The sequence below is a fragment of the Typopeltis vanoorti genome, chromosome 6, assembly GCF_054136105.1.
Source record: "Typopeltis vanoorti isolate ZY-2024b chromosome 6, IOZ_Tvanoo_1.0, whole genome shotgun sequence".
NCBI lineage: Eukaryota > Metazoa > Arthropoda > Arachnida > Uropygi > Thelyphonidae > Typopeltis > Typopeltis vanoorti.
The window spans coordinates 66,856,285-66,883,214 of record NC_143554.1 but is presented as its reverse complement, the minus strand read 5'-3'; the positions used below and the strand labels follow the sequence as shown (position 1 = coordinate 66,883,214).

Here is a 26,930-nt window from a genome sequence, read left to right as displayed (position 1 = left end):
AAAATTTATACTACTGTAGTTGAAATCTCCCATTACAATGATTCTTCTTGCACTTGCCAAACTTAACTGTCTAAACATCGCCTGGTCCCCATCCTCTGTGCTCCTGGGTCTGTAGCAACACCCCACTAAATATCCTGTCCTGACCACCTCTACCTATATAATATATAATATAATATACTATATATAATATTATATATCTATATAATATCATCTACTCCTGATGCCTTTCCACATTTCAAGCCTTTGATGGCTTTTTCTACTTCAAGTATGGATATGTATTCCTGAATGTATGCCTGTTGAGTGTTTTTTACCACTGTGCTATCACTGCTTGTTTCATTTAGCAATTTTTTGAAGTAATTACTCCATACTTCAATGATATCTTTTTCTCCGTTTTCATGTCACCTTTATCATCTCTAACTCCTTTTACAGCACTTTTTCCTCCATTTCTGAGCTTCTTCAACAATCTCCAGAATATCTTGCCACCTTCTTGATATTTATTTTCTATGTTCTTACCAAAGTGTTCCTGTGACTTTTGTTTAGCTAGTTTTAGACAGTGTTTAGCTTTCTCACATTTGTCTCTGTATTCTCTAAGAGCACAAACTGACTTATTTGCCAGGAACTTTTCATATGATTTCTTCTTTTTCTTCATTGCCTCTTTAACTTCCTGTGTCCACTATGGAGTTCTGATTTTTCTATCCTTGCAGACAACCTCACCACATGCTTCTCTTTCTGAATCAATCAGGGTTTTCTTCAAGGTTTGCCACTGAATCTCCAAGGTTTGGTTCTTGTTCCCAAACTCTTTCATTTTTTTTTTTTGATAATCTTTGTATTTTAGTCTACAGTTCGCATCTGAGAGCTGCTTAACTTTTATTCGCTTTAAAACTTTCTTACTTGTCATTCTTTTCAATATGAAATTCAATTTTATCCTGCTCAAGACTAAATAGTGATCACTTCCAATTTCAAATCCTCTGTACACTCTGGTATCCTGCACCAGGGAGAAAATCACTATCACAATAACATAGTCAATGAGACTTTTCTTATTCCTTGCCTCTTCTCTCCATGTGAATTTGTGCACATTTTTATGTTGGAACATTGTGTTAGTAATAACCAGTTCATGTCCTGAGCAGAAATCCAACAGGTATTTGCCATTATTATTAGCTTTGCTCTTTTCTCCAAATTTTCCCAAAACATTTTTGCATGTCTGACAATCACTTCCTACCCTGCTATTTAGATCGCCAACAAGGACCAACTTTTCCATTTTCATTGTGTCAGTAGCTTTCTCTAGAGCCTCAAAAAAATTCCTCCATTTCTACTTTAGTAGAGCCTTCTATGTGACCATAGGCACAAATAAGTCTCATTGTCCAGTTCCCCATTCCGATATTTGCCTACAACTCTCTACTTGAGACTGCCTGCCATTAGCCTCGTATTTAGTGTTGAATACTATGGCTACCCCCCCCTCTTTTCCATGATTGTCATTGCCTGAATATAACATTTTGTATTTATTGCTCAGAAAGATCTGACCAGTTTTTGTCTTTTTTGTTTCAGTCACCCCTATTATGTCAATCTGATACTTATCTAATTCCTCAGCTAGCTCCATTTCTTTGCCATTCAGGCTTCTTATGTCGATAGTACCGACCTTTAACTCTGGTGATGTTGAGTTGGGGGGGGGGTGCTTTCAGATTTGTTCCAGTAGCTGACTTTTCGCTGTTCACCCTGGTTCCCTGGCGAAAACAATTGGGGGGCCTTGTTTAACCGGGCGACGCCCCAGCCGGCATGAAATTTTGTCATGTTGTACTATCATTTTGTATATTGGTTGAAGCCAATAAGAATACAATTTGGTCGGCTAAATCCCAAATTGCCAGCCCATCCTCGTTCGTTTAGTATCCAAGTAGATACCCAACAGGTTGCACCACGAGAAGGTGAGGATTGGACATTATGTCAGAAGCCCTGGTGGGTTCTCTGCATTCCTTTAAAATCTATGTGGAGGTCTCCTCTCAGTTATACAGTGACCTTTAAGCACCCCGAGGCTGTGGGTAGAAGTGAAAAATCCATTACCATTTTGACTTAAACAACTATAAGTTGTAATTTCCATAACATATTAATGGAGAAAAATTGTGAACAGAGAATTGGTTCACATTAATTAAAGTTATGGATAGTCAAAAACTTTTAACCAATTTTTGTGAAAGCACTACTTCAACTGAATAATATCTAGAAAAGGAAGAGGGGCAAACTATTTTCATAACATAAAAGAGAGGAGAGGGCAATTTGGTGAATGATAGAGATTAGCCAACCTGAATTTGCCTGCATGAATTACAGAGTAGATCACATCTCTACACTGACCTACAGACTGGATACAGATCCCACTCTTGCATGGATGTTTGTAAATATCTTTAGGTGATATTTGATTTTCAATGGCAGGTGGAAGATCAACACCTACTGCCACCACGTATTTTAAGCGTGTTGAAAGACTGAAAAAGTACAGTGCTTTGTTTCTAGGGCAGGGTTTCTGGATCCTTAGCCTGCTCACAGTACTGACATAAGAGTGGATTACCATATTTTGTGGACTGGATTATTAAAAAAATAAAACAAACAAATAAATAAATAAATAAGAAATAAATAAATAAAAGAAAGGAAAAAAAAAAAAATAACATACAATCTCTATAGCTCAGTCAGTACTGATGTCCTGTGGTTGAAAAGACTTGGGTTTGAATCCCATCTGGGTTGTGGAGAACCTTTATCTGGACTTTTCTATTTAAGGTGAGTCAGCTAGGCTCATATAAAAATATGTGAGGTTCTTCCTCCCGAAAAGTAAGGTTTTTTTCATCCCATGAAACAGGAAAACTGGCCAGAAGAACATACAAATTTGCAGACAATGTAGATATAGTTCGCCCACCGATATGAGGTCCCTCGACACTTCTGCGCATGTCAGAAAAAGGAGAATCCAATCCCCATAATAGGGTAATCAGTCTGTCTTCTGGGATGTAATAATAAACAAACTGAGTTTGTTTATTATTACATGTCGGAAAATTTAGCTTTTCTTTTATGAACATTGCTGTTTTTAAAGTGTAACTATTTTGCTTGTATAACAGTTGGAAAAATGTACGTAGAGTGTTAATACGTACAAATACTGCGTTCTACATAAAACAATGTCACTTCACTCCATGATAAGTTTCCTTTTATTCTGTGACTTTTTAAAACAAAATCCGATTTCATGAAGTATTTTCATTTAAGTTTCTCTTTTCCAAGGAAAATTAATTTTTTCTTTAAGCGCAGGAATCAATTTCGGAACAGTTGGCACTCTTTTCTCGACCACGTAAAATTCGTGAATAGCTAAGTCTACATCAAAATCATTCAAAGCTACGGTTTCGATGGTTTTCTTTCTCTGGTGCTTTTTTTTTTAGGAGATTTGCCCAAAGTCTTCCATATAAAAGTTAGCTATTGGGGGGGGGGGATAAGTGCTGTGCCCATGGCTGTACCTTCTTTTTGTAGGTAAAAATTGTTTTTTTTGCCAAATGAAATATTCGGAGCAGAGTACGTGGGCAAAGAGGGCCGTAATGTCATGTGCAAATTTGTTCTGTAGGAGCACAATAGTATTATTGATTGGGACATTGGTGAAAAGGGCAGTTATGTCAAAGCTGACTAATAAATCTTGGTTGTTGAGTGTAATGTTTTTAATTTTGCTTATAAAATGTTGTGTATTTTTTTTATGTAGGAAAGGGAATGACCTACCAATTCCTTGAGTGTGGCAGCTAATTTTTTTGGCTAAGTGGTAATTCGGAAAACAACTGAATTAATTAAATCTGTTAACACATGGCCAGAAGAAACTACCAAAGAAACTAATACCTCATTATGCCTGTGCACCCAGAATTTATGACATGCCAAAAATACACAAAACAAACACGCCACTACATCCGATTGTTGAAGGAACAGACAGCCTGAATTACCACTTAGCCAAAAAATTAGTTCCCTACACTGCACCAAAACCTTGTTCGAGAGAAAATTTAAAGAAACTGCTACATGTATGCACCGAAAAATGTGAAGGATCTGTGGTCGGTCTGGCAAAATGAAAAGAAAGAAAATGTCGACGTATGTGAGAAGTGTCGGAATAGGCTGGAGCGTTTAGGAATGGAAGCTGACATCGGGACCGTAGCGGAAGAACTTCGGCGGGAGTTTATGAAAATGAAAAATGACCTTCATCTTCTTCATGAGGAAGTGGAAGTGATCGGTAAGGAGATACTGGAAGTTAAAGCTGAGTTTAATGTGTTAAACAGAGAAATTAGGACTATAGAGATTACTTTAGCTGAAGTAACTAGAACAGGATTACATATGGGTGAGTCTTTGGTGAATGATTCAGTAATAAATAGCATGGGAGTGATTGGGAGTCAACATAATAAAACCACAAGTATGGGGGGGGGGTGGGGGGGGGGGGGGGTGGGGGGGGGGGGGGGTGGGGGGGGGGGGGGGTGGGGGGGGGGGGGGGTGGGGGGGGGGGGGGGTGGGGGGGGGGGGGGGTGGGGGGGGGGGGGGGTGGGGGGGGGGGGGGGTGGGGGGGGGGGGGGGTGGGGGGGGGGGGGGGTGGGGGGGGGGGGGGGTGGGGGGGGGGGGGGGTGGGGGGGGGGGGGGGTGGGGGGGGGGGGGGGTGGGGGGGGGGGGGGGTGGGGGGGGGGGGGGGTGGGGGGGGGGGGGGGTGGGGGGGGGGGGGGGTGGGGGGGGGGGGGGGTGGGGGGGGGGGGGGGTGGGGGGGGGGGGGGGTGGGGGGGGGGGGGGGTGGGGGGGGGGGGGGGTGGGGGGGGGGGGGGGTGGGGGGGGGGGGGGGTGGGGGGGGGGGGGGGTGGGGGGGGGGGGGGGTGGGGGGGGGGGGGGGTGGGGGGGGGGGGGGGTGGGGGGGGGGGGGGGTGGGGGGGGGTCAAATGGATTCAGGTTTGGCTGACTGATAGGTATCAGAGAGTTGTATATGGTGGACAATATCCAGGAAGCAGAAGGTTACAAGTGGGGTTCCACAGGGCTCAGTACTGGGAACTGTATTGTTCAACCTTTATATCAATGATATTATCCATGAATGGATTGCAAAGGGACATTCAGTTGTTTGCGGATTAAGTGAAGCTGGGAAGGGTTATCAGCAATAGTGCAGATGTGGCAGCCCTGCAAGAGGATTTGAATAAGCTAAATAGATGGGCAAATGAATAGGGGTCAGTTTAATGCAGCAAAATGTAAGGTCTTGAGGTTTGGGAAACATTGATGGGATGCTGCATACTCTATAGGAGGAGTTATACTGGAGGAAGTAGGGGAGACAAGAGATCTGGGGTTGATGATTGATAGAAACCTGAAATTTAGGGGACATATTGCAAAGGTGGTGAAGGTAACAGAGAGAATTGCTGCAGTTATGAGAAGGACACTGACCTGCAGAGATAAAAGGGTTATCATTCCATTGTATAAGTCTCTGATCAGACCACACTTAGGCTATTGTTCTCAGATTTGGTCCCCAGGATTTGAAGGGGATAAATTGACTGTGGAAAGGGGTACAGAGGCGGATAGAGACTTTTAAACTGTTGAGTGTTACAGTTAATTTCCATGCAGTTACAGGGTAGACATTGGCGAGTTCTTTCACTTGGTGAAATGGCAGGAAGGAGCGATGACAGGGGGCCCTCCCTGGAATTTATGAAAGGAGGCTGTATGCAAGAGGATGAGGAGTGGATTCTTTGCATGAAGGGTGGATGAACCTTGGAATGCATTGCCTGAGAGAGTGGTTGGAGCAGGAACAGTCAATCGGTTCAAGGAGTAGTATGATAAACTTTGTGTTTCCTAAAAACAACCTCCCATGAAGAGTCTTTTGACTCCATGGAGGCCTGAATAATAATAATAATAATAATTTCAACACATGTGTTTTGTGTCCCTAAATTCATAAATATGAATTCTGATCACCATATAACCTTAAAAGAAAGATACACTACATTTTGCTCAATACGGTGCATAGACTTGTAAATGCCACTGTACTGCACGTAGTTATACAATAAAACTACTTTCTTTTCTTGCATCTGCAATATGGTGTCTATTTACAGGGTTATGATTCACTATAAAGGAACATTTTCATTCCAGTTTTCAGAAGAATAAAGACAGTGAGTAAAAATCCAATAGCGAATAAAAATGAATTGTTCTATTTTGAAAGTTTATTTCAAAATAATTTATTACTTTCAGGTGCAAACTTTGTTTGCACACACTTGGATAAAGAATTAAACTAAATTTATTATTACAATCTTTCTATGTTTTGTAAGAAGAGTACGGCATTTAGTGATCTCCAACAAAATACTAGAATATCTAGGATATCTATAATCGATAAGACAGAAGATGCATCATCATCATCATCAAATTCCTGACATGTACTCTCAAAGGTGGGGGTGTACAGGATATGATAGTACTACATGAAAAATTTACATTATTACTAACTTCCTATCTAAAATTTTCCTCCAAATCAGTCTATTACTTGTCAAGACTCCAATATTATCATTATCAGAACTTATATTTCTATTGTCTAAGGCACATTGTATCGTATCAATCCACCTATCTTGGTCTTCCTCTGGGTCATTTTTTTTTTATTATTATTATTATTATTATTATTGTTCCGGGAAATTCCAAGGAGTCGACAGACTCATCGAGGGAGGCCCTAACATCATGTCTGGAACAACTATTCAACATTCACACAGCATCCATCATATCTTGCCTTGAACTCATTCACGGTCATAGCACCCACAACAGACTCTAGAAGCTTATTCCACTCATTCACCACTCTCCAAGTAAAAAACCTAGCTCTAACACCCTTGTCGACCACGCTCTTGCCCAGCTTCCATGCATGGCCCCTAGTCCTCCCACCACCAGTCATATTTTCAAAAATATCTTCTGGATCAATCTTATAAAAACCTTTCAGTAATTTGAATGTCTCAATCATATCACCCCTCCTTCGCCTATCGTCCAATTTCTGCAACCCACAAATCCTCAACCTATTCTCATAAGGTAAATTCCACAGACCTGCTATCATCTTGGTCACTCGTCTTTGGACTCTCTCCACTTCCTCCCCATCACGAAGAAACCCTGGTGCCCATAACTGGGCACAGAAGTCCAGATGGGGTCTTATCAAGGCTCGATACAGAGGAACAACAACTTGCTTCTCTCTGCATGTTAAAGTATTTTTCATAAGCCAAGTGATTTGGTGAACTGTTTTAGTTACTTTTGCAATGTGCCCCCTAAACTTCAACTCCCTATCCACCAGCACTCCCAAATCCCTGGCCTCATCAATCTCCTGGAGTACGGTTCCACCTATGCGATATACTGCTGCTATTCTTTTCACCCCAAAGTGCATAACCTTACACTTTGCCACATTAAACTGACATCCATTTTTCCTAGCCCAGTCCTCCAAACTATCCAAATCATCCTGCAAAATTTTGACATCCTGTGCACTCACAATTGCTCTACCCAACTTTGCATCATCAGCAAACAAGTGAACACTTCCTCTCAAATCCTTTCCAATATCATTGATGAACAAATTGAAAAGCAGTGGTCCAAGAACAGAGCCCTGCGGCACTCCACTAGTCACAAGACGTCTTTTTGACTCCGCTCCTGAATAAACCACTCTCTGGTATCTCTCCTTCAACCACCCTCCTATCCATCTTACCAGCCCTATATCTATATCTATCCCCATCTGCTCCAGTTTACTGATTAGGGTTCCATGTGGTATCCTGTCAAAGGCCTTGGCAAGGTCCAGTAGTATCACTGTAAACCCATTACCCCTATCCAGTTCAGCCGTCACTGTGTTATAAAATGTGAGCAAGTTACTGAGGCATGATCTACCCTTCACAAAACCATGTTGTCCCCCATACAATATCCCATTTTCATCTATCCAATCCTGTATTCTTTTCTTGACTAATTTCTCTAAGACCTTGACAATGATTCCTGATATGCTAATCGGTCGGTAATTTACAACAGCGGTCTTGGAACCACCTTTATGCAGTGGAACTATTTTCCCCTCCTTCCACCCGCTCGGGACTAACCCAGACCCGAGACTCAAATTAAACAAAATGGTCGAGGGGTACTGACAATTCATTAGCTTCTTCTCGTACTACACGAGCTGGTATACCATCCAACCCTACAGATGTATTGACATTGAGGTTATGCAATAGACTACTCACTTCCACTTCATTCACCAAAGTCCCGTATAATCTACTGGTTTATTCGTTTCTGCAATGTCACCACCTGGATGATATATTCTTGCAAAGTGCTCACTCAGTAACTCAGCTATCTCAACTGATTCAGTTACCTCCCTACCATCGGCATTCTTTAAAATTATTCTGCCATATACATTTTTCCTTTTACTTGCTACATATCTAAAAACTGTTTAGGATTCTCTTTAGCCTGCATGGCCAATGTTCTTTCGTAATCCTTTTTTGCTTTTCTTACCACACTCGTCACCCTTCTGGCCTGCGCTTTATACTGTTCATGTGCCTGCCGGTCACCTTTCTCCTTAAATTCCCTCCATAGTTGTTTCTTTTTTTGCAGCTCAAGCTTAATGGTGTTATTCATCCATTTAACCCCTACTTGATTTATTATTCGGACTCTAGGTATACAGTCAGCCATTGCTTCATGCAAGCACTTCTTAACCACCTCCCATGCACAACAACTTTTAGTCCTTGCAGTTGTACATGCCATGGCACTGAGCCAATCAAACTCCTAAGCTTGTCATACATTCCAGCCCGATAATTCCACATGTACCCTGTCTTAATTGAAAATTCTACACCTTTAGCCACCTCCCAAGTCAACACCCTATGATCACTCTCACCGATTGGTGGCAATGTGGTCATATTTGTTACAGCCAAATCCTCAGATGTAATTACTAGGTCAAGCACTCTCTGACCCCTAGTATTTTCCATTACATGCTGTCGCAGATAGCTATCCCTTAATAACCGCATAAAATCCAATTGCTTCCTCCCATGTGTCCTCTCCTCACTCCAATCAATGCGACCATAGTTGAAATCTCCCATAATAATCACCCTCCTTCCACTCATTTCTTCTATTTGCTTGTGCATACTGTCACCACCATCTTTTCCATCACCTGGTCTATAGCAGCACTCAATTGTATATTTAGTTCTGCTAGCCACAATCTCACACCAAATGGCCTCAAATGTGCTCTTTTCTCTATCCTGCAATTCAACTTCTATTCTCCTTGGCTGTAGCTCATCAGCTATCATCAACAATACTCCTCCCCCCATTTTATTCTCTCTGTCATTCCTGAACACACTATACCCATCACATTCAATCCCACTAGCTATATCATCTACAGTCAGCCATGTTTCACTAATACCAATAACCTGTGGTCTGGAAGTGCCAACCATGGCCAAAAACTCTTCCTTCTTGTTCCTAATACTCCTAGTATTAGTGTACATGAATTTAAGACCCCCATTAGTCCCAACCGTACCTTGATGCCTTATATTAACTATCCCACTCTGGTTTGTTGTCCTTATTTGCTCTAGCATATTATATTCATTCTTACATTCAACTGCCTCCCTAAGGACTGTATATCTACTCCCCCCCCTTAACGAATCTAGTTTCCCTGAATTTGCACATCCACTACATTCAGCAACACTTTCTCAAGTCTTCTTACACCATAACCATTCAAATGCAAGAAAACAAGTGTTCTCTTGCCAACCTGGCAGAGAACAATTGTTTTCCTAATCTTTCCTCGCCTATTCTGTTTAAGTGACCATACCACCTAAGAATAGCTCCGCTAACACATTTCTGGATGCCGGCAATGTCAAGTTCTTTCCAAATATTCTCGTTTTTAATATGATATTGCCATCTGTTCATGCCTTTAATCGTTCTCAGGACTCTCATATCTGCAGTCTCTAGTCTTTGGTCAAGTGTTTTACTTCTGACCCAGCTCTCAGATCCATTAAAAACTAAAAATTAAAAATTAAAGTTAAAACTGGTTTGAACACTGTCTTATATACAGCTAATTTAGTGTTCCGACTAATTTCTCTCTTCTTCCATGTGAATTTATTCAATTGACTTCCCACCATACCAGCTTTGTTGATTCTGTTGTCTATTTCCATGTTTAATTTACCATCTTCAGTAAAAATTGTGCCTATGTAGCTGAAATGTTTTACTTGTTCCACATGTTCCCCATTCACAACACAGTTGACATTTTCAACAATTCTACCTATTTTCATTCTCTTTGTCTTTTTAATGCTGACCTTCATACCATATCCATTACAACAGTTATTCAATTTAGTCAGAGAATCTTACAGACATGTAGCGAATTTATTTAGAAGTATAACATCATCTGCATAAAGCAAAGAGCTGACATTAACATCTCCAATTTTGATATGATGTTTAATACCACTTTCCTTCATAATGTGATTCACATAGATAATGAATAACAGGGGATAATGTACATCCTTGTCTCACACCAGATTTAACATTAAACCATCTTCCTGTACTTCCTTCAATTTTAACTACTGACTTGCAACTCAAATAAAGACGAAGTATTGCTTCATATAATGCCCCATTGACACCATATAACTGTAGTGTATTGAATAGCTTCTCTCTTGGCACCTTGTCATATGCCTTTTCCAGATCGACAAAACTTAAATACAGATCTTTGTTATATTCCCATGCTTTCTCAACTAATTGTCATAAAGTGAAGATCTGATCCTGACAGCCTCTATTTGGCCTGAATCCAGTTTGTCTTCACCAAGCTTTTCCTCCACAATTCTTCTCAACCATTTCTCAAGTATACTTGCATATATCTTACCAGGAACACTCAGAAGGAATATACCTCTGTAATTCTCACATTCAGTTTTATTTCCCTTTTTATATATGGGTACTTTTAGAGCTCTACTCTAATCAGGAATTCGTCCCTCTGTCCAGGCCTTCTGAACTACACAGTGCAGCCACTGTAAGACTTTTAAACCACAATACTTCAGCATTTCTGGCCGAATATCCTCTACTCCTGCTGCCTTTCCACATTTGAAGCTTTTGATGGCTTTTTCCTTCAAATATGGATATGTATTCCTGACTGTATGCCTGTTGGGTGTTTCTTACTTCTGTGCTATCACTGCTTGTTTCATTTAGCAATTTTTCGAAGTAATTACTCCATACTTCAAGGATATCTTTTTCTGCTGTTTTCATGTCACCTTTATCATCTCTAACTCCTTTTACAGCACTCTTTCCTCCATTTCGAAGTTCCTTCAATAACCTCCAGAATAACCTACCACCTTCTTGTTTATTTTCTATGTTCTTGCCAAAGTCCTTACATGACTTTTGTTTAGCTTTCTTACATTTGTCTCTGCATTCTTTAAGAGCAAAAGCTGACTTATTTTCCAGGAACTTTTGATATGCTTTCTTCTTTTCCTTCACTGCCTCTTTAACTTCCTGTGTCCACCATGGAGTTCTGATTTTTCTATCCTTTCAGACAACCTCACCTAATGCCTCTCTGGCTGAATCAATCAGGGTTTTCTTCAAGGCTTGCCACTGAATCTCCAAGCATTGGTTCTTGTTCTCAAACTCTTTCATTTTTTCTTCAATAATCTTTGTGTATTTTAGTCTACAGTTCACATCTGAGAACTGCTCAACTTTTATTCGCTTTAAAGCTTTCATCAACATCCAATTTCTGTATGTACCATCCAGGGGTGCATGCCCTTTTATGTTAAATGCGCTTTAATGTTAAATCTGGTGTGAGACAAGGTGCATGCACCTTGTCTCACACCAGATTTAACATTAAACTATCCTCCTGTACTTCCTTCAATTCTAAATGCTGACTTACAATTCAAATAAAGACTAAGCATTGCTTCATATAATGCTCCCATTGACACCATATAACTGTAGCCTATTGAATAGCTTCACTCTTGGCACCTTGTCATATGCCTTTTCCAAATCGACAAAACTTAAATACAGATCTTTGTTATACTCAAATGATTTCTCCACTATTTGTCGTAAAGTGAAGATCTGATCCTGACAGCCTCTATTTGACCTGAATCCAGCTTGTTCTTCACCAAGCTTTTCTTCCACAATTCTTCTCAACCGTTTCTCAAGTATACTTGCATATATCTTACCAGGAACATTCAGTAGGGAAATACCTCTATAATTCTCACATTCAGTTTTATTTCCCTTTTTATATATGGTTACTATGAGAGCTCTACTCCAATCATCAGGAATTCGTACCTCTGTCCAGGCATTCTGAACTATGCAGTGTAGCCACTGTAAGACTTTTATACCACCATACTTCAGCATTTCTGGTCGAATATCGTCTACTCCTGCTGCCTTTCCACATTTCAAGCCTTCGATGGCTTTTTCTACTTCAAGTATGGATATGTATTCCTGACTAAATGCCTGGTCAGTGTTATTTTATCACTGTACTGTCATTTCTCTTTGTTTCATTTAGCAGTTTTTCAAAGTAATTACCCCATACTTCAAGGATATCTTTTTCTCCTGTTTTCATGTCACCTTTATCATCTCTAACTCCTTTTACAGCACTCTTCGCTCTATTCCTAAGTTTCTTCAACAACTTCCAGAATATTTTGTCACCTTCTTGATATTTATTTTCTATGTTCCTGCCAAAGTCCTTCCATGACTTCTGTTTAGCTAGTTTTACACAGAGTTTAGCTTTCTTACATTTGTCTCTGTATTCTCGAAGAGCACAAGCTGACTTATTTGACAGGAACTTTTGATATGCTATCTTCTTTTCCTTCACTGCCTCTTTAACTTCCTGTGTCCACCATGGAGTTCTAATTTTTCTTCCTTGCAGACAACTTCATCACATGCCTCTCTGGCTGAATCAATCAGGGTTTTCTTCAAGGCTTGCCACTGAATCTCCAAGGTTTGGTTCCTGTTCTCAAACTCTTTCATTTTTTTCTTCAATAATCTTTGTGTATTTTAGTCTACAGTTCACATCTGAGAGCTGCTCAATTTTTACTCGCTTTAAAACTTTCTTACATGTTATTCTTTTCAATATAAAATTCAATTTTATCATGCTCAAGACAAAATAGTGATCACTTCCAATTTCAAATCCTCTGTACACTCTGGTGTTCTGCACCAGGGAGAAAACATCACTATCAACAATAACATAGTCAATGAGACTTTTCTTATTCCTTGCCTCTTCTCTCCATGTGAATTTGTTCACATTTTTATGTTGGAACATGGTGTTAGTAATAACCAGTCCATGTCCTGAGCAGAGATCCAACAAATATTTGCCATTATTATTATTAGCTTTGCTCTTTTCTCAAGATTTTCCAAAACTATTTTTGTATGTCAGACAATCACTTCCGACTCTGCAATTTAGATTGCAACAAGGACTAACTTTTCCTTTTTCATTGTGTCAGTTGCATTTTCTAAATGCCTCAAAAAATTCCTCCACTTCTACCTTAGTATAAACTTCTGTGAGACTTATTTTTCTTCAAAGATTATTGAAGGAAAATAAGTCTCACTGTCCAGTTCCCCATTCTCATATTTGGCCACATTACTCTACTTGAGATTGCATGCCATTCAAGGAGATTAGCCTTGTATTTTGAGCTGATTACTATGGCTACTCCTTCTTTTCCTTGATTGTCATTACCTGAATATAACATTTTGTATTTATTGCTCAGAAAGATCTCACCAGTTTTTGTCTTTTTTGTTTCAGTCACCTCTATTATGTTGATCTGGTACTCATCTAATTCTTCAGTTAGCTCTGTTTCTTTGCCATTCATGCTTCTTATGTTGATAGTATCGATCTTTAACTCTGGTGATGTTGAGTTGGGGTGTGTTTTCAGATTTGTTCCAGTAGCTGACTTTTCGCTGTTCACCCTGGTTCCCTGGCAAAAACAGCGGCGGCCTTATTTAACCAGGCGACGCTCCCAGCCGGCATGAAATTTTGTCATGCTGTACCATCATTTTTATTTAAAGCTTTCTTACATGTTATTCTTTTCAATATGAAATTCAATTTTATCCTGCTCAAGACTTAATAGTGATCACTTCCAATTTCAAATCCTCTGTACACTCTGGTGTCCTGCACCAGGGAGAAAACATCACTATCAACAATAACATAGTCAACGAGACTTTTCTTATTCCTTGCTTCTTCTCTCCATGTGAATTTGTGCACATTTTTATGTTGGAACATGGTATTAGTAATAACCAGTTCATGTCCTGAACAGAAATCCAACAGGTATTTGCCATTATTATTAGCTTTGCTCTTTTCTCCAAATATTCTCAAAATATTTTTGTATGACTGACAATCATTTCCTACTCTGCTATTTAGATCCCCAACAAGGACCAACTTTTCCTTTTTCATTGTGTCAGTTGCTTTTTCTAAAGCATCAAAAAATTCCTCCACTTCTACCTTAGTAGAACCTTCTGTGGGACCATAGGCACAAATAAGTCGCATTGTCCAATTCCCCATTCTGATATTTGCCCACATCACTCTTCTTGAGACTGCCTGCCATTCAAGATTAGCCTTGTATTTTGTGTTGAATACTATGGCTACTCCTTCTTTTCCTTGATTGTTATTGCCTGAATATAACAATTTGTATTTATTGCTTAGAAAGATCTCACCATTTTTTGTCTTTTTTGTTTCAGTTACGATCTGGTACTTATCTAATTCCTCAGCTAGCTCCATTTCTTTGTCATTCAGGCTTCTTATGTTGATAGTACCTATCTTTAACTCTGGTGATGTTGAGTTGGGGCGTGCTTTCAGATATGTTCCAGTAGCTGACTTTTCGCTGTTTGCCCTGGTTCCCTGGCGAAAACAACGGGGGCCTTGTGTAACCAGGCGCCGCCCCAGTTAGCATCAAATTTTGTCATGTTGTACCATCATTTTCTTTATTGGCTTTCTATATTGGTTTAAGCCAATAAGAATACAATTTGGTCAGCTAAATCCCAAATTGCTGCTGACAAAAAATTGCAAAATTGCAAACTGCTGACAAAAAAATCTCATGATGAGGACAGAATTCTCAAACAGGTGGATAATTCCAATGTTGACTATAATTTACAGAACGAAATATCTAATTGTAAAAAATAGAAATGAATGCGCATAACAAGCGCAACAGAGTGTACAAGATTATATGGCTGCTTTATCAACCATATGTGCCATATGAATCACCATTATTAGTTCACTGAATAAACCATTCCCTATTGCTATTTACTAAGCTAAAAATGTATACAGCTGCTATTTATTACTGGTTAGTTATTTATATTTTGCAAACAAATCTCTTTCACTGTCCCCATTTTTTTTTTTTTTAATTATGCCCATTGTAAATGTAAGCATGCATGCATGTCTAGAGATACAGGATCACATGTAATTTGCCCCATCCTAGCAACTTAATGGACACACACACACACACACACACACACACACACACACACACACACACACACACACAGTACCACAACTGTAAATTATTATTAATTCATTTGCCTGTAACAAAAGTATGTCTATTCATACCTGTTCTTTCTCTCTCTTATATTTGAAACTATTCTGTCAGTTTACATATTTGCACCTTTTAGTAAGTTACATATACCAACCAAATACAACATTCTCCTTAATTATTAGTTTCTAGTATATATCATGTAAGAAACATATTTCTTCTCACCCGACCAATTTATTTTATTTATTTATTCGTATGGAGTTTCCTACCTTTTTCTCCCCCGTCCCTATTGGGGCGAGTTGAGCCTCCTCATGGGGGGTTAAGTATTTATGGCTCTAGATCCGTTTGTGTTCATGGGACCAGTTTGCCTGCTTGCGGGATGAAAAACGGCAGATAAACCGGCAGAAAAAACCCTACTGCCTGCACCCAAGACCGGTTAACTTGGCTATGGCTGAGGAAGATCCTCAAATTCCTACGTCTTCGAACGGGAATTGAACCTGGGACACTCCTTCCCCAGTCATATGGTTGTGAAGCGCACAGTCACTAGACTAAATGCGTGGACACCCCCACCAATACAACTTCTGTTAAAATTGAAGAACCCATCATATATAGTGTATCTGCATATATGTACACAGGAAGTACAAGAAAACATCTTCTTGTCTTACCTCAAGGTCAGGTCAGTCTAATAGGTTTCTATTTGTCCTGATCTATGTGTTAACAGCAATTAAATGGGCAATACCAGAAAGAAGAAAACAGACAATCATTTCAAAAAAAAAAACATTAAAAGAATTTTTTTATGTCACAAAGACACAAATGATATGATAAATATATTATTATTATTCAGAAACAAGGGAAGAAGTTACACAATGTGAACTATAAAGTAACAAATCAAGAAGAGCTATATTTTCTGGATGCATTTTATCTATAAGACATTAAAAACTTCTTCACTAGTAAAAAGAGAACATTTGAAAATCTGATCCTGACAACCTGTATTTGGCCTGAATCCAGCTTCTTCTCCAAGCTTCACTTCCAGTTTGTTTTAGCCTTTTTTCAAGTATACTTGCATAAATATTACCAGGAATACTCAGTAGGGAAATTTCTCTGTAATTGTTACATTGTTTCATTTTTTCTTTTTATAGATGGGACCAATGATCCAGATAATCCTCTGACAACAATGCCTTCTGAATTTTGTAGCACAGCCACTGTAAAGTTTATACCACAAAATTTTAGCATTTCTGGTTGAATATCATTTACTTCAGCTGCCTTTCCCACATTTCTGGTTTTTGATGGCCTTTTCTACTTCAAGGACTGAGCACTCCTGACTGTTTACTGACACCATGCTGTTACTGCTTGTTTCATTTAGCAATCGTTCAACGTAATTAATCCAGCTTCTTCACTTTTTATGTCATCTTATCACCTCTCATTCCTTTTTACAGTACTCTATCCACCATATTTAAGCTTTTTTTTTTTTTTTCAACAGCCTCCAGAATATTTTGCTACTGTCCTGATTTTTATTTTTTTATGTTCTTACCAAAGTCTTTGCAGGACTTTACAGAGCTTCACTTTCTTACATTTTTCTCTGTATTGTACCAGAGCACAAGCTGACTTTCTTGCTAGGAGTCAACTTTGGAGCTGATTTTTCTCTCCTTGCAGACAACCTCACCACATGCCTCTATAGCTGAATCACTCAGTTTCCTTCAGGGTGTGATAACAATTTCCAAGCTTGGTTCTTTTTTTAAAAAATTATTTAATTTTTTTTCTTGAATAATATTTGTGTATTTGAGTCTACAGTTCAGCCCTGAAATATGCTCAACTTTCATTCATTTTAATTAAAACTTTCTTATACAATTTTCTTTTCAATATGATATTCGATTTTATTCTGCTCAAAACTATATGATGATCACTTCCAATTTCACATCGTCTATATACTCGTGTCTCCTCTCCATGTGAATTTGTGCACATCTTTATGTAAGAACATGGTGTAAGTAATGACTAGTCCATGTCCTGAACAGAAATCTAGCAGATCTTTACCATTATTTTTCTCTATCCAGGAGCATTGCCTACCATTCAAGATTATCTTCATATTTAGTGTTGAATACTACAGTTACTTTTTTTACCTGATCATTACTGTTTGAAAATAACAACAGGTATTTGTTGCTTTGAAAATTCTCCCCTGTTTTTGTCTTCTTTTTTTGAGGTAACAGTTATTTATGTTAATCTGTTACTTATACAATTCTTCTGCTAGTTCTATTTCTTTTCTGATGGTGCCAACCAATCTTTAATCTGATGTTGGGTTGGGATTTGATCCATTAGTTGACTTTTTTGCTGTTTGTCCTGGTGAAAAACAATGGGTGCCTTGTCCTTGTGCCATGTTGTACCATTAATTTGGTTGGTGAAATTCTAAATTACAACCCATCTGCATTCATTCAGTATCCAGGTAAATACCTATTAGCGAGGTTTATTTCAAGGTGAAAATTGGACAGCAGGTCAGAAGTCCTGGTGAGTTCTCTGCATTCCTTAAAAGGATATGTGCAGGTCTCCTCCCAGTTATCCATCTTTGACTCTCAAGCATCCCTTCCATGCAACCACCTTTCTTTATTCACATGTTGCAGTGTCCAGTGGTATACCTGATCTAAAATACATATGTAGACTTAACTTGCTGGTTAGAAGTCATTATATAGATTCAATGAGAATGATACACAGAACAAATACAGAGAAGTTAAATTAAATATTATTTTGATGTTTCCAGTATTTCTTTTGTGTTACAGAATCATCAATGCAGATACAATGTCAAACTATAGCATGTATATCAGGCAACACAAAGAAAGTGGAAATGGTTAGACCCTGGGCCTAAAGTTCAAGGCAGGAGCAGCTTCATGGTTGTTGGGCAGGAGGCATTAAAGAGCTTTTCATACATTGGGTGGTTTACATGACTATCTTTTTAGGTTACAATGACTCTTAAGAGCAGCTGTGGACTCAAGAAAAAGTCACTGATGTTTAAACTTACTGCCATGAAAAATACTAGCTTTCCTCCATTTGATTTTGTGAATAATGTCCAGGATGGGCTTCTAGTGCAAACTTTTCTTAGTTGTGGGAAAACAGCCAACAGATACTGGTTGTTGTTCCAGTTTGTCCATAACAGGCCAGCTTGCAAGTACAACAGAACTCTACAAACTCCTGTAACAATAGAGAAGAGACTGACCCACAGAGGAGCATATAAGGGGAGCTAGTATCATGTGGGATTTGAAAGTTGTAAGAGATTGTATTTCTTTGAAGTCATAGCTATTTTTTTTCCTCCTTTTTTTCTGAACTGTCCTAGATTCAGGAAATAGTGATAACAGGATTTGATTCTATATAAAGTATACAAGAATGACAAGGAATTCTAATTTCAGAGTCAGCATGATATTTATGAGCATTATAATGAAGTTATACTATATTTAAATGTATATATTCTGCATTTATTTATTTTTTTGCAAAAATCAGTACACTGAACTGATATTTAGGAATTAATTTTCATGCAATGCTATAATGAATCAAGTGAACATCATAATGATTTCAGTAAGTTAATCTAACTTACCTGGATAATATCCACATAATTTAAATTCATTCTCTGAAGGCTTTCTTCAATGCTTTGAAGAATACGTCCAGCAGAAAAGTCAAACATTTCAGGAACATTGGATTTATAACGACCAACTTTAGTAGCAACATAGTAAGCTTCTCGAGGAATCCCTTGTAGAGCCTAAATTACAAATATACATTAAATTGGATTTTATTAATAACAGATGGTATCCAGAAAAATAAATTAATAAATAAATATTTATGCGCTAGAGTCACAAGAGAACGTGGTGATAGATTTAAGCAGGGCTAAAAAAAAAAGGTGTTTTTAATCACTATATAGGATTTTTTTGTCACAAATTGTGCTACATTTTTTCAGTTTGACACAAATGTCCTTCAGTTGTGTTGTTATTGGAGGTTTTTTGTTTTTTATATTGCGTTTTGCTGTTGGTTTATTCTTACCGAGAGGACAAGGTCAGAGTCAGACACATTCAGAGGTAGCAGAGAAGAAAAAGATAAGTTTTCATTATTTTTATTAGTATGTTCTACTTTAAATAACACAAACTAAAGTAATTGCAGTTGGGGAAATGCTACTTAAAAACATGAAATTTTTAGTATAGTTGTAGTAGTTCTTAGTAGTTGGTTCTTCATGCACAATTTGAATGATGCCAGTAGCTACAGCTCAGTTTACTAATGGCTTGTCACCAAGTCCTACCCCATTTAAACACTGAATTTTACATAGCATACTATGGGATTACTAATTTAATAAGCCGAAAGGCTATTTTACCGGCAAATATGTTAATAGAAAGGGGGATGGTAAATCCCTTTATGTTTTTATAGCCGGGTACGAAACTTGGATCGAAATCCATCGAAATCCATAGAGTTTCATGCCGAAAAAAATTATCGGCAAGCCCAAGTGTAAATGATCGCTTGGGTAGTACAACACCAGGGCAACTCCATGCAAAGGTGGAGCAAGCTCCGTCACTAACTTTAATATTCTCTCATAATGTAAAACCCAGCTCCTAAGAGATGTATATATATTGTTTTACATTATGAGAAGAGGTCACTACCCAGACCGGTTTCAACCTTTTTTGAGGTCTCATCAGTGAGTAGGTAGACCTGGAATATCAAGGTTTTAAGTGAACAAGAACTTACATACCTCTACTATCGAATTGTTCGAAGTGGTGTACTCCTATATTTATTGTTAATTACTAATTTAATAAGTCGAAAAGCTATTTTACCGGCAAATATGTTAATAGAAAGGGGGATGGTAAATCCCTTTATGTTTTTATAGCCAGGTACGAAACTCAGATCGAAATCCATCAAGTTTCATGCCGAAAAAACTATCGCCGAGCCCAAGTGTAAATGATCACTTGGGTAACATAAAGGGATTTACCATCCCCCTTTCTATTATACTATGGGATTTTGTGGTATATGGGGCTTGTGGATGTATGCATCCCAGCAGCTGGATATATGGCAGGTGAAAGATCAGGGAGCATATATGTGAAAAATGTAAAAAATGGGAAGAACTTTGTGAGTTGGAGATTAGTATAACAGACCTCGGCAGCATTGTGTCAGAGGTAGGAGAATACTGACGTAGAGAGATGAATAGTGTGATAGAGGGATAATGAGTGGAATGTAAATGAAAAAAATAAAAGTGTGGAAAGTTTGAATCATTGTGAAGTTTTCAGAGATGGTCTTGGGAGGATGATTAGCGAGCAAGAGTGGGTAGCTTGAAGAGAGAGAGAGAGAGAGAGATGTATGTCTCAGAATGAGTTGAGATACATGAAAGAAGAGATTAAGTGAATGGAAGTGATGAATGTAAAGTGAATCAGAGTAGGAGTGAGAGAGAGTTATGTGAATGATAGAAGATGCGAGAATAGAAACAGTAGAAGAGAGGGAATGAGAAACTGCGAGGGAGTGCTGGAATTAGGGATAGAGAGATGCCAGGACAATAGGTAAATAAGGGGAACAAAGAAAGAAAGAAAGTGGTAGAGAAGAGAGGGTGAGGGAATGCAGGTGAGCAAGGAAGGAACAGAGTGGTAAGAGGTTGATGTATGGAGACTCGATGATCCATGGTGTCCAAAATAGAATGCCTGAAGAAACAATAGAAAGTGTGGCTATGGCAATTAAGCAGGGTGAGAGGGTGGATTAGATGATCATGATGATGATGGGCATGAATGACTTGAGAGGAAGTGTGAATCAGGTGGCAAGAGATCTGAAGTTCATGCTTGAGGTTGTATGGAAGAAGACTCAGAGAGGGAAGATAATGATGAGCTGAGGAGAAGAGCATTAATAATGAATAGTATGATAGCCAGAATGTGTCCAAAGAAAGGCTTGGAATACGTGGGTGCTTGGAGGGCATTTGAGGACAGAAAGGAACTACACTGCTCAAAACAATTAGAGGATATTTTAATTTCTGTCAGATAATTATAAATTTCTGCAAATAATTATAACTCTTGGGTACTTTATACATGAATAAATATTTCTTACTTATGGATAGGGTGTAATTGATGAGATATTGTTTAAATAATCAATATTTATTACATATTTAACAAATTATACATTTTAGTGTGAAATAATTTTGATAAGAATAACAACAAGAATAGACAAAAACGGTACATCTTGATTGCAGTTCTTGTGGGATATTTCCCCACTCTTCTGTGAGAGCAATTTCAAGCTCTTGAAGTGATCATTTCGACAGGTCTTAGCATAATTTTGTATGCAATTGCATGTTCTACACTGTTGTATTAAGAATATTTTAAAATAAATGTGTTACATTTGCAAATTATTTTTATAACTTTATAATTTACAAGCAAACTAAAATATCCACTAATTGTTTTGAACAGTGTATGTGCAAGAGACCACTTGCATTTGAATGAGGAAGGATGTGGGCATCTGGAGAGATTGCTGTTCTCTAAATGAGTCAGTGTGGAGTCTGGAGGTATTATTATTCCTGGAGAAGTAGATTTTAATACTAGAGGGATAGGGCAAGTTCGAAGTTTAGAAGTGCATGAGGAGAGTGTGTTTCAAATACCGAGTACTCTGGATGTCAATTCAGCAATGAGAATGGATGGAATTTCACCACGAGTTTCAAGAGAATGTGCTGAACTGACAGCCCTGCTGACCTGGCTTTTCAAAGGAAAGTCTGGCCAAGGGATAGGTACCAAAGGAGTGAAAAGAGGGTAAGATAGTGCCATTGCATAAGGGTGGTAGCAGACTGGAAGTGTCAAATTATAGACCAGTTTGTGTTTTATCAGTAGTTAAGATCTTAGAGAAATCAGTGAGGGACTATATACAGTATTGTGCAGATATGGGTAATGTTATCTGTGAGAAACAACATGGATTTGTTAAGGGGGATGCTCTTGCTTTAATAATATGATTGCCTTTTATAATAAAGTGAAGAGAGTGGTTGATGAGGGAAAGGCATATTCTATCATTTTTTTTTATATTTTACAAAGGTATTTGGACAAGGTACCACATAAGCTGATATTTAAGTGGCAGCACATAGGTTTAGATGTCATTTTAGTAAACTGGATTCAGGATTAGCTATCTGAGAGGTATCAGAGAGTTGTGTATAGGGGCAATATCAAGGAGGCTGCAAATGATATAGGTATCAGTTTACTTCAGCTAAATGTTTTGAAGTTTAGGATACATCAATGGGAGGCTGCATACTCTGTTGGAGGAACTGTACTAGTTTGTCTTTCTTACCTAATACTAATATACATTACCAGTATGCCACATTTTGCGGCATCTAATGGACTGACACACACACACACACACATTAAAAAAATTCCTTCAACTGGTATGTTGTTGGCCAATGACAGCACATCAGACTTCACACAATTTCATTTTCTGAGTCAAAAATCTTTTACTCACCATCATCATCAAATTCCTGCTATGTACCCTCAAGGGGGTGTACAGGACATGATAGTACTACATGAAAAACATTACATCATTATTAATTTTATATCTACAATTTTCCTCCAAATCAGTCTGTTACTTGTCAAGACTCCAACATTACCAGATCTTATATTTCTATCGTCTAAGGCACTTTGTACCGTATCAATCCACCTATATCTTGGTCTTCTTTTGGATCGTTTTCCTGCCAACTTGGCAGAGAACACTTGTTTTGCTAATCTTTCCTTGCCCATTCTGTTTAAGTGACCATACCATCTGAGATTAGTTCTGCTAACGCATTCATGGATGCTAACAATGCCAAGTTCTTTCCTAATATCCTCGTTTTTAATATGATATTGCCATTGATGCCATCTGTTCACGCCTCTAATCTTTCTCAGGACTCTCATATCTGCGGTCTCTAGTCTTTGGTCAAGTGTTTTACTTCTGACCCAGCTCTCAGATCCATAAGTTAAAACTGGTTTGAACACTGTCTTGTATACAGCTAATTAAGTGTTCCGACTAATTTCTCTCTTATTCCATATGAATTTATTCAATTGACTTCCCACCATACCAGCTTTGCTGATTCTGTTGTCTATTTCTATATTTAATTTACCATCTTCAGTAAAAATCATGCCTAAATAGCTGAAATGTTTTACTTGTTCCACAGGTTCTCCATTCACAACACAGTTGACATTTTCAATGATTCTGCCTATTTTCATTGTCTTTGTCTATTTATTGCTGACCTTCATACCATATCTATTACAACTGTTATTCGATTTAATCAGAGGATCTTGCAGACTTGTAGTGGATTTATTTAGAAGTATAACATCGTCCACATAAAGCAGAGAGCTGACATTAACATCTCCAATTTTGATATCATGTTTAATACCACTTTCCTTCATAATGTGATCCATATAGATAATGAATAACAGGGGATAATGTACATCCTTGTCTCACACCAGATTTAACATTAAACCATCTTCCTGTACTTCCTTCAATTCTAACTGCTGACTTACAACTCAAATAAAGACTAAGTATTGCTTGATATAATGCCCCATTGACACCATATAACTGCAGCATATTGAATAGCTTCTCTCTTAGCACCTTGTCATATGCCTTTTCCAAATCGACAAAACTTAAATACAGATCTTTGTTATATTCCCATGCTTTCTCCACTATTTGTCATAAAGTGAAGATCTGATCCTGACAGCCTCTATTTGGCCTGAATCCAGCTTGTTCTTCACCAAGCTTTTCTTCCACAATTCTTCTCAACCGTTTCTCAAGTATACTTACATAGAATTTGCCAGGAACACTCATAGGGAAATACCTCTGTAATTCTCACATTCAGTTTTATTTCCCTTTTTATATATGGGTACTATGAGAGCTCTACTCCAATCATCGGGAATTCGTCTCTCTATCCAGGCTTTCTGAACTATGCAGTGCAGCCACTGTAAGACTCTTATACCACCATACTTCAGCATTTCTGGCCAAATATCATCTACTCCTGCTGCCTTTCCACATTTCAAGCCTTTGATGGCTTTTTCTACTTCAAGTATGGATATGTATTCCTGACTGTATGCCTGGTCAGTGTTTTTTACCACTGTGCCGTCATCACTGCTTGTTTCATTTAGCAGTTTTTCAAAGTAATTACTCCATACTTCAAGGATATCTTTTTCTCCCATTTTCATGTCACCTTTATCATCTCTAACTCCTTTTACAGCACTCTTTCCTCCATTCCTAAGCTTCTTCAACAACCTCCAGAATATTTTGCCACCTTCTTGATATTTATTTTCTATATTCTTGCCAAAGTCCTCCATGACTTTTGTTTAGCTAGTTTTACACAGCGTTTAGCATTCTTGCATTTGTCTCTATATTCTCTAAGAGCACAAGCTGACTTATTTGACAGGAACTTTTGATATGCTTTCTTCTTTTCCTTCACTGCCTCTTTAACTTCCTGTGTCCACCAGGGAGTTCTGATTTTTTTATCCTTACAGACAACCTCACCACATGCCTCTCTGGCAGAATCAATCAGGGTTTTCTTCAGAGTTTGCCACTGAATCTCCAAGGTTTGATTCCTGTTCTCGAACTCTTTCATTTTTTCCTCAATAATCTTTGTGTATTTTACTCTACAGTTCACATCTGAGAGCTGCTCAACTTTTATTCGCTTCAAAACTTTCTTACATGTTTTTCTTTTTAATATGAAATTCAATTTTATCCTGCTCAAGACTAAATAGTGATCGCTTCCAATTTCAAATCCTCTGTACACTCTGGTGTCCTGCATCAGGGAGAAAATATCACTATCAACAATAACATAGTCAATGAGACTTTTCTTATTCCTAGCCTCTTCTCTCCATGTGAATTTGTGCACATTTTTATGGTGGAACATGGTGTTAGTAATAACCAGTCCATGTCCTGAGCAGAAATCCAACAGATATTTGTCATTATTATTAGCTTTGCTCTTTTCTCCAAATTTTCCCAAAATATTTTTGTATGTCTCACAATCATTTCCTACTCTGCTATTTAGATCCCCAACAAGGACCAACTTTTCATTTTTCATTGTGTCAGTTGCTTTTTCTAATGCCTCAAAAAATTCCTCCACTTCTACCTTAGTAGAACCTTCTGTGGGACCATAGGCACAAATAACTCTCATTGTCCAGTTCCTCCCCATTCTCATATTTGCCCATATTACTCTACTTGAGACTGACTGCCATTCAAGAAGATTAGCCTCGTATTTTGTGTTGAATACTATGACTACTTCTTTTCCATGATTGTCTGAATATAATAACATTTTGTATTTATTGCTCAGAAAGATCTCACCAGTTTTTGTCTTTTTTGTTTCAGTCATCCCTATTATGTCGATCTGGTACTTATCTAATTCCTCAGCTAGCTCCATTTCTTTGCCATTCAGGCTTCTTAAGTTGATAGTACCGATCTTTAACTCTGGTGATGTTGAGTTGGGGTTTGTTTTCAGATTTGTTCCAGTAGCTGACTTTTCGCTGTTCACCCTGGTTCCCTGGTGAAAACAACGGGGGCCTTGTTTAACCAGACGACGCCCTAGCCAGCATGAAATTTTGACATGTTGTACCATCATTTTTTTATTTTGGTTTAACCAATAAGAATACAATTTGGTCGGCTAAATCCCAAATTGCCAGCCCATCCTCGTTCGTTCAGTATCCAAGTAGATACCCAACAGGGTGCACCACGAGAAGGTGAGGATTGGACATTAGGTCAGAAGCCCTAGTCGGTTCTCCGCATTCCTTTAAAGGCTATGTGGAGGTCTCCTCTCAGTTATACAGCTTTGACCCTTAAGCATCCCATCTTTTAGTCGTACTCTGGAAATAAAGTCCAAAGTGAGGGATGATTAGGCATATTGAAACTCTATGTTTAGGCGCACCTACACGTTGAGAAAAAATCACCAGCTATAAAACTCAGAAGCACACAAATACTTTCAAGAAGAAACCATGAACTCTTTACCATTTGTTAACTTCTTAATTGACTTATTTGATGGCAATGCATTTTAGTTTACAAAAAAACTATATTTAGTGAGATATATATATATATATATATATATAACAGGGGAAATATTCAGGGTGTGCAGTACACATCCACGAAATAGCAATATCACTGATGTTATACTTTTGCATTTATTCCTGTTAAAGACTCCTCTAACTGTTTTCTGGCTTCATGTGATTCCTAAAATTAAACACAATATAATAATGCTTAATTAAGAGAACACTATTCGATACATAAACTTTGCACCACATTTGCATTAATTTGTGACCGCCCAAGTGTGGTCACAAATACAGACACCTTTGATCCCTGTTTAGCATTCCAGTGATTTTAAACCCAGAAGGCAAGGCAGGGTGCGTGCTGAGACAATAGCACCCAGAAATTAGTGGCCATGATTGTTATTGTGTCAACCAAGTCACAATTGAATGGAGTTGCTGTTTCTGTTTTCTGAGTTTCTGAAATTGTTTAGGACACCGATATAGACTCTATAAATAATTTAGAACTTTTTTGCCTGCATATGCAATGGGAAACAGCATTTATGATTTACTGAATGTCTCATTTTCTGCTAAAGCTTTTGCAGAT

General features: G+C 38.3%; 1 protein-coding gene across 1 annotated transcript in view; it reads right to left on the bottom strand.

The window, feature by feature from the left end:
• LOC150105506 (uncharacterized) overlaps positions 1 to 26,930 on the bottom strand; it is a 226,707-nt gene that overhangs the window by 133,346 nt on the left and 66,431 nt on the right. The window contains exon 4 of the mRNA XM_090394222.1: positions 18,961 to 19,122. Within this exon, the coding sequence (XP_090250348.1) occupies positions 18,961 to 19,122 (162 nt within the window). The remainder of the gene's footprint in view (positions 1 to 18,960; positions 19,123 to 26,930) is intronic.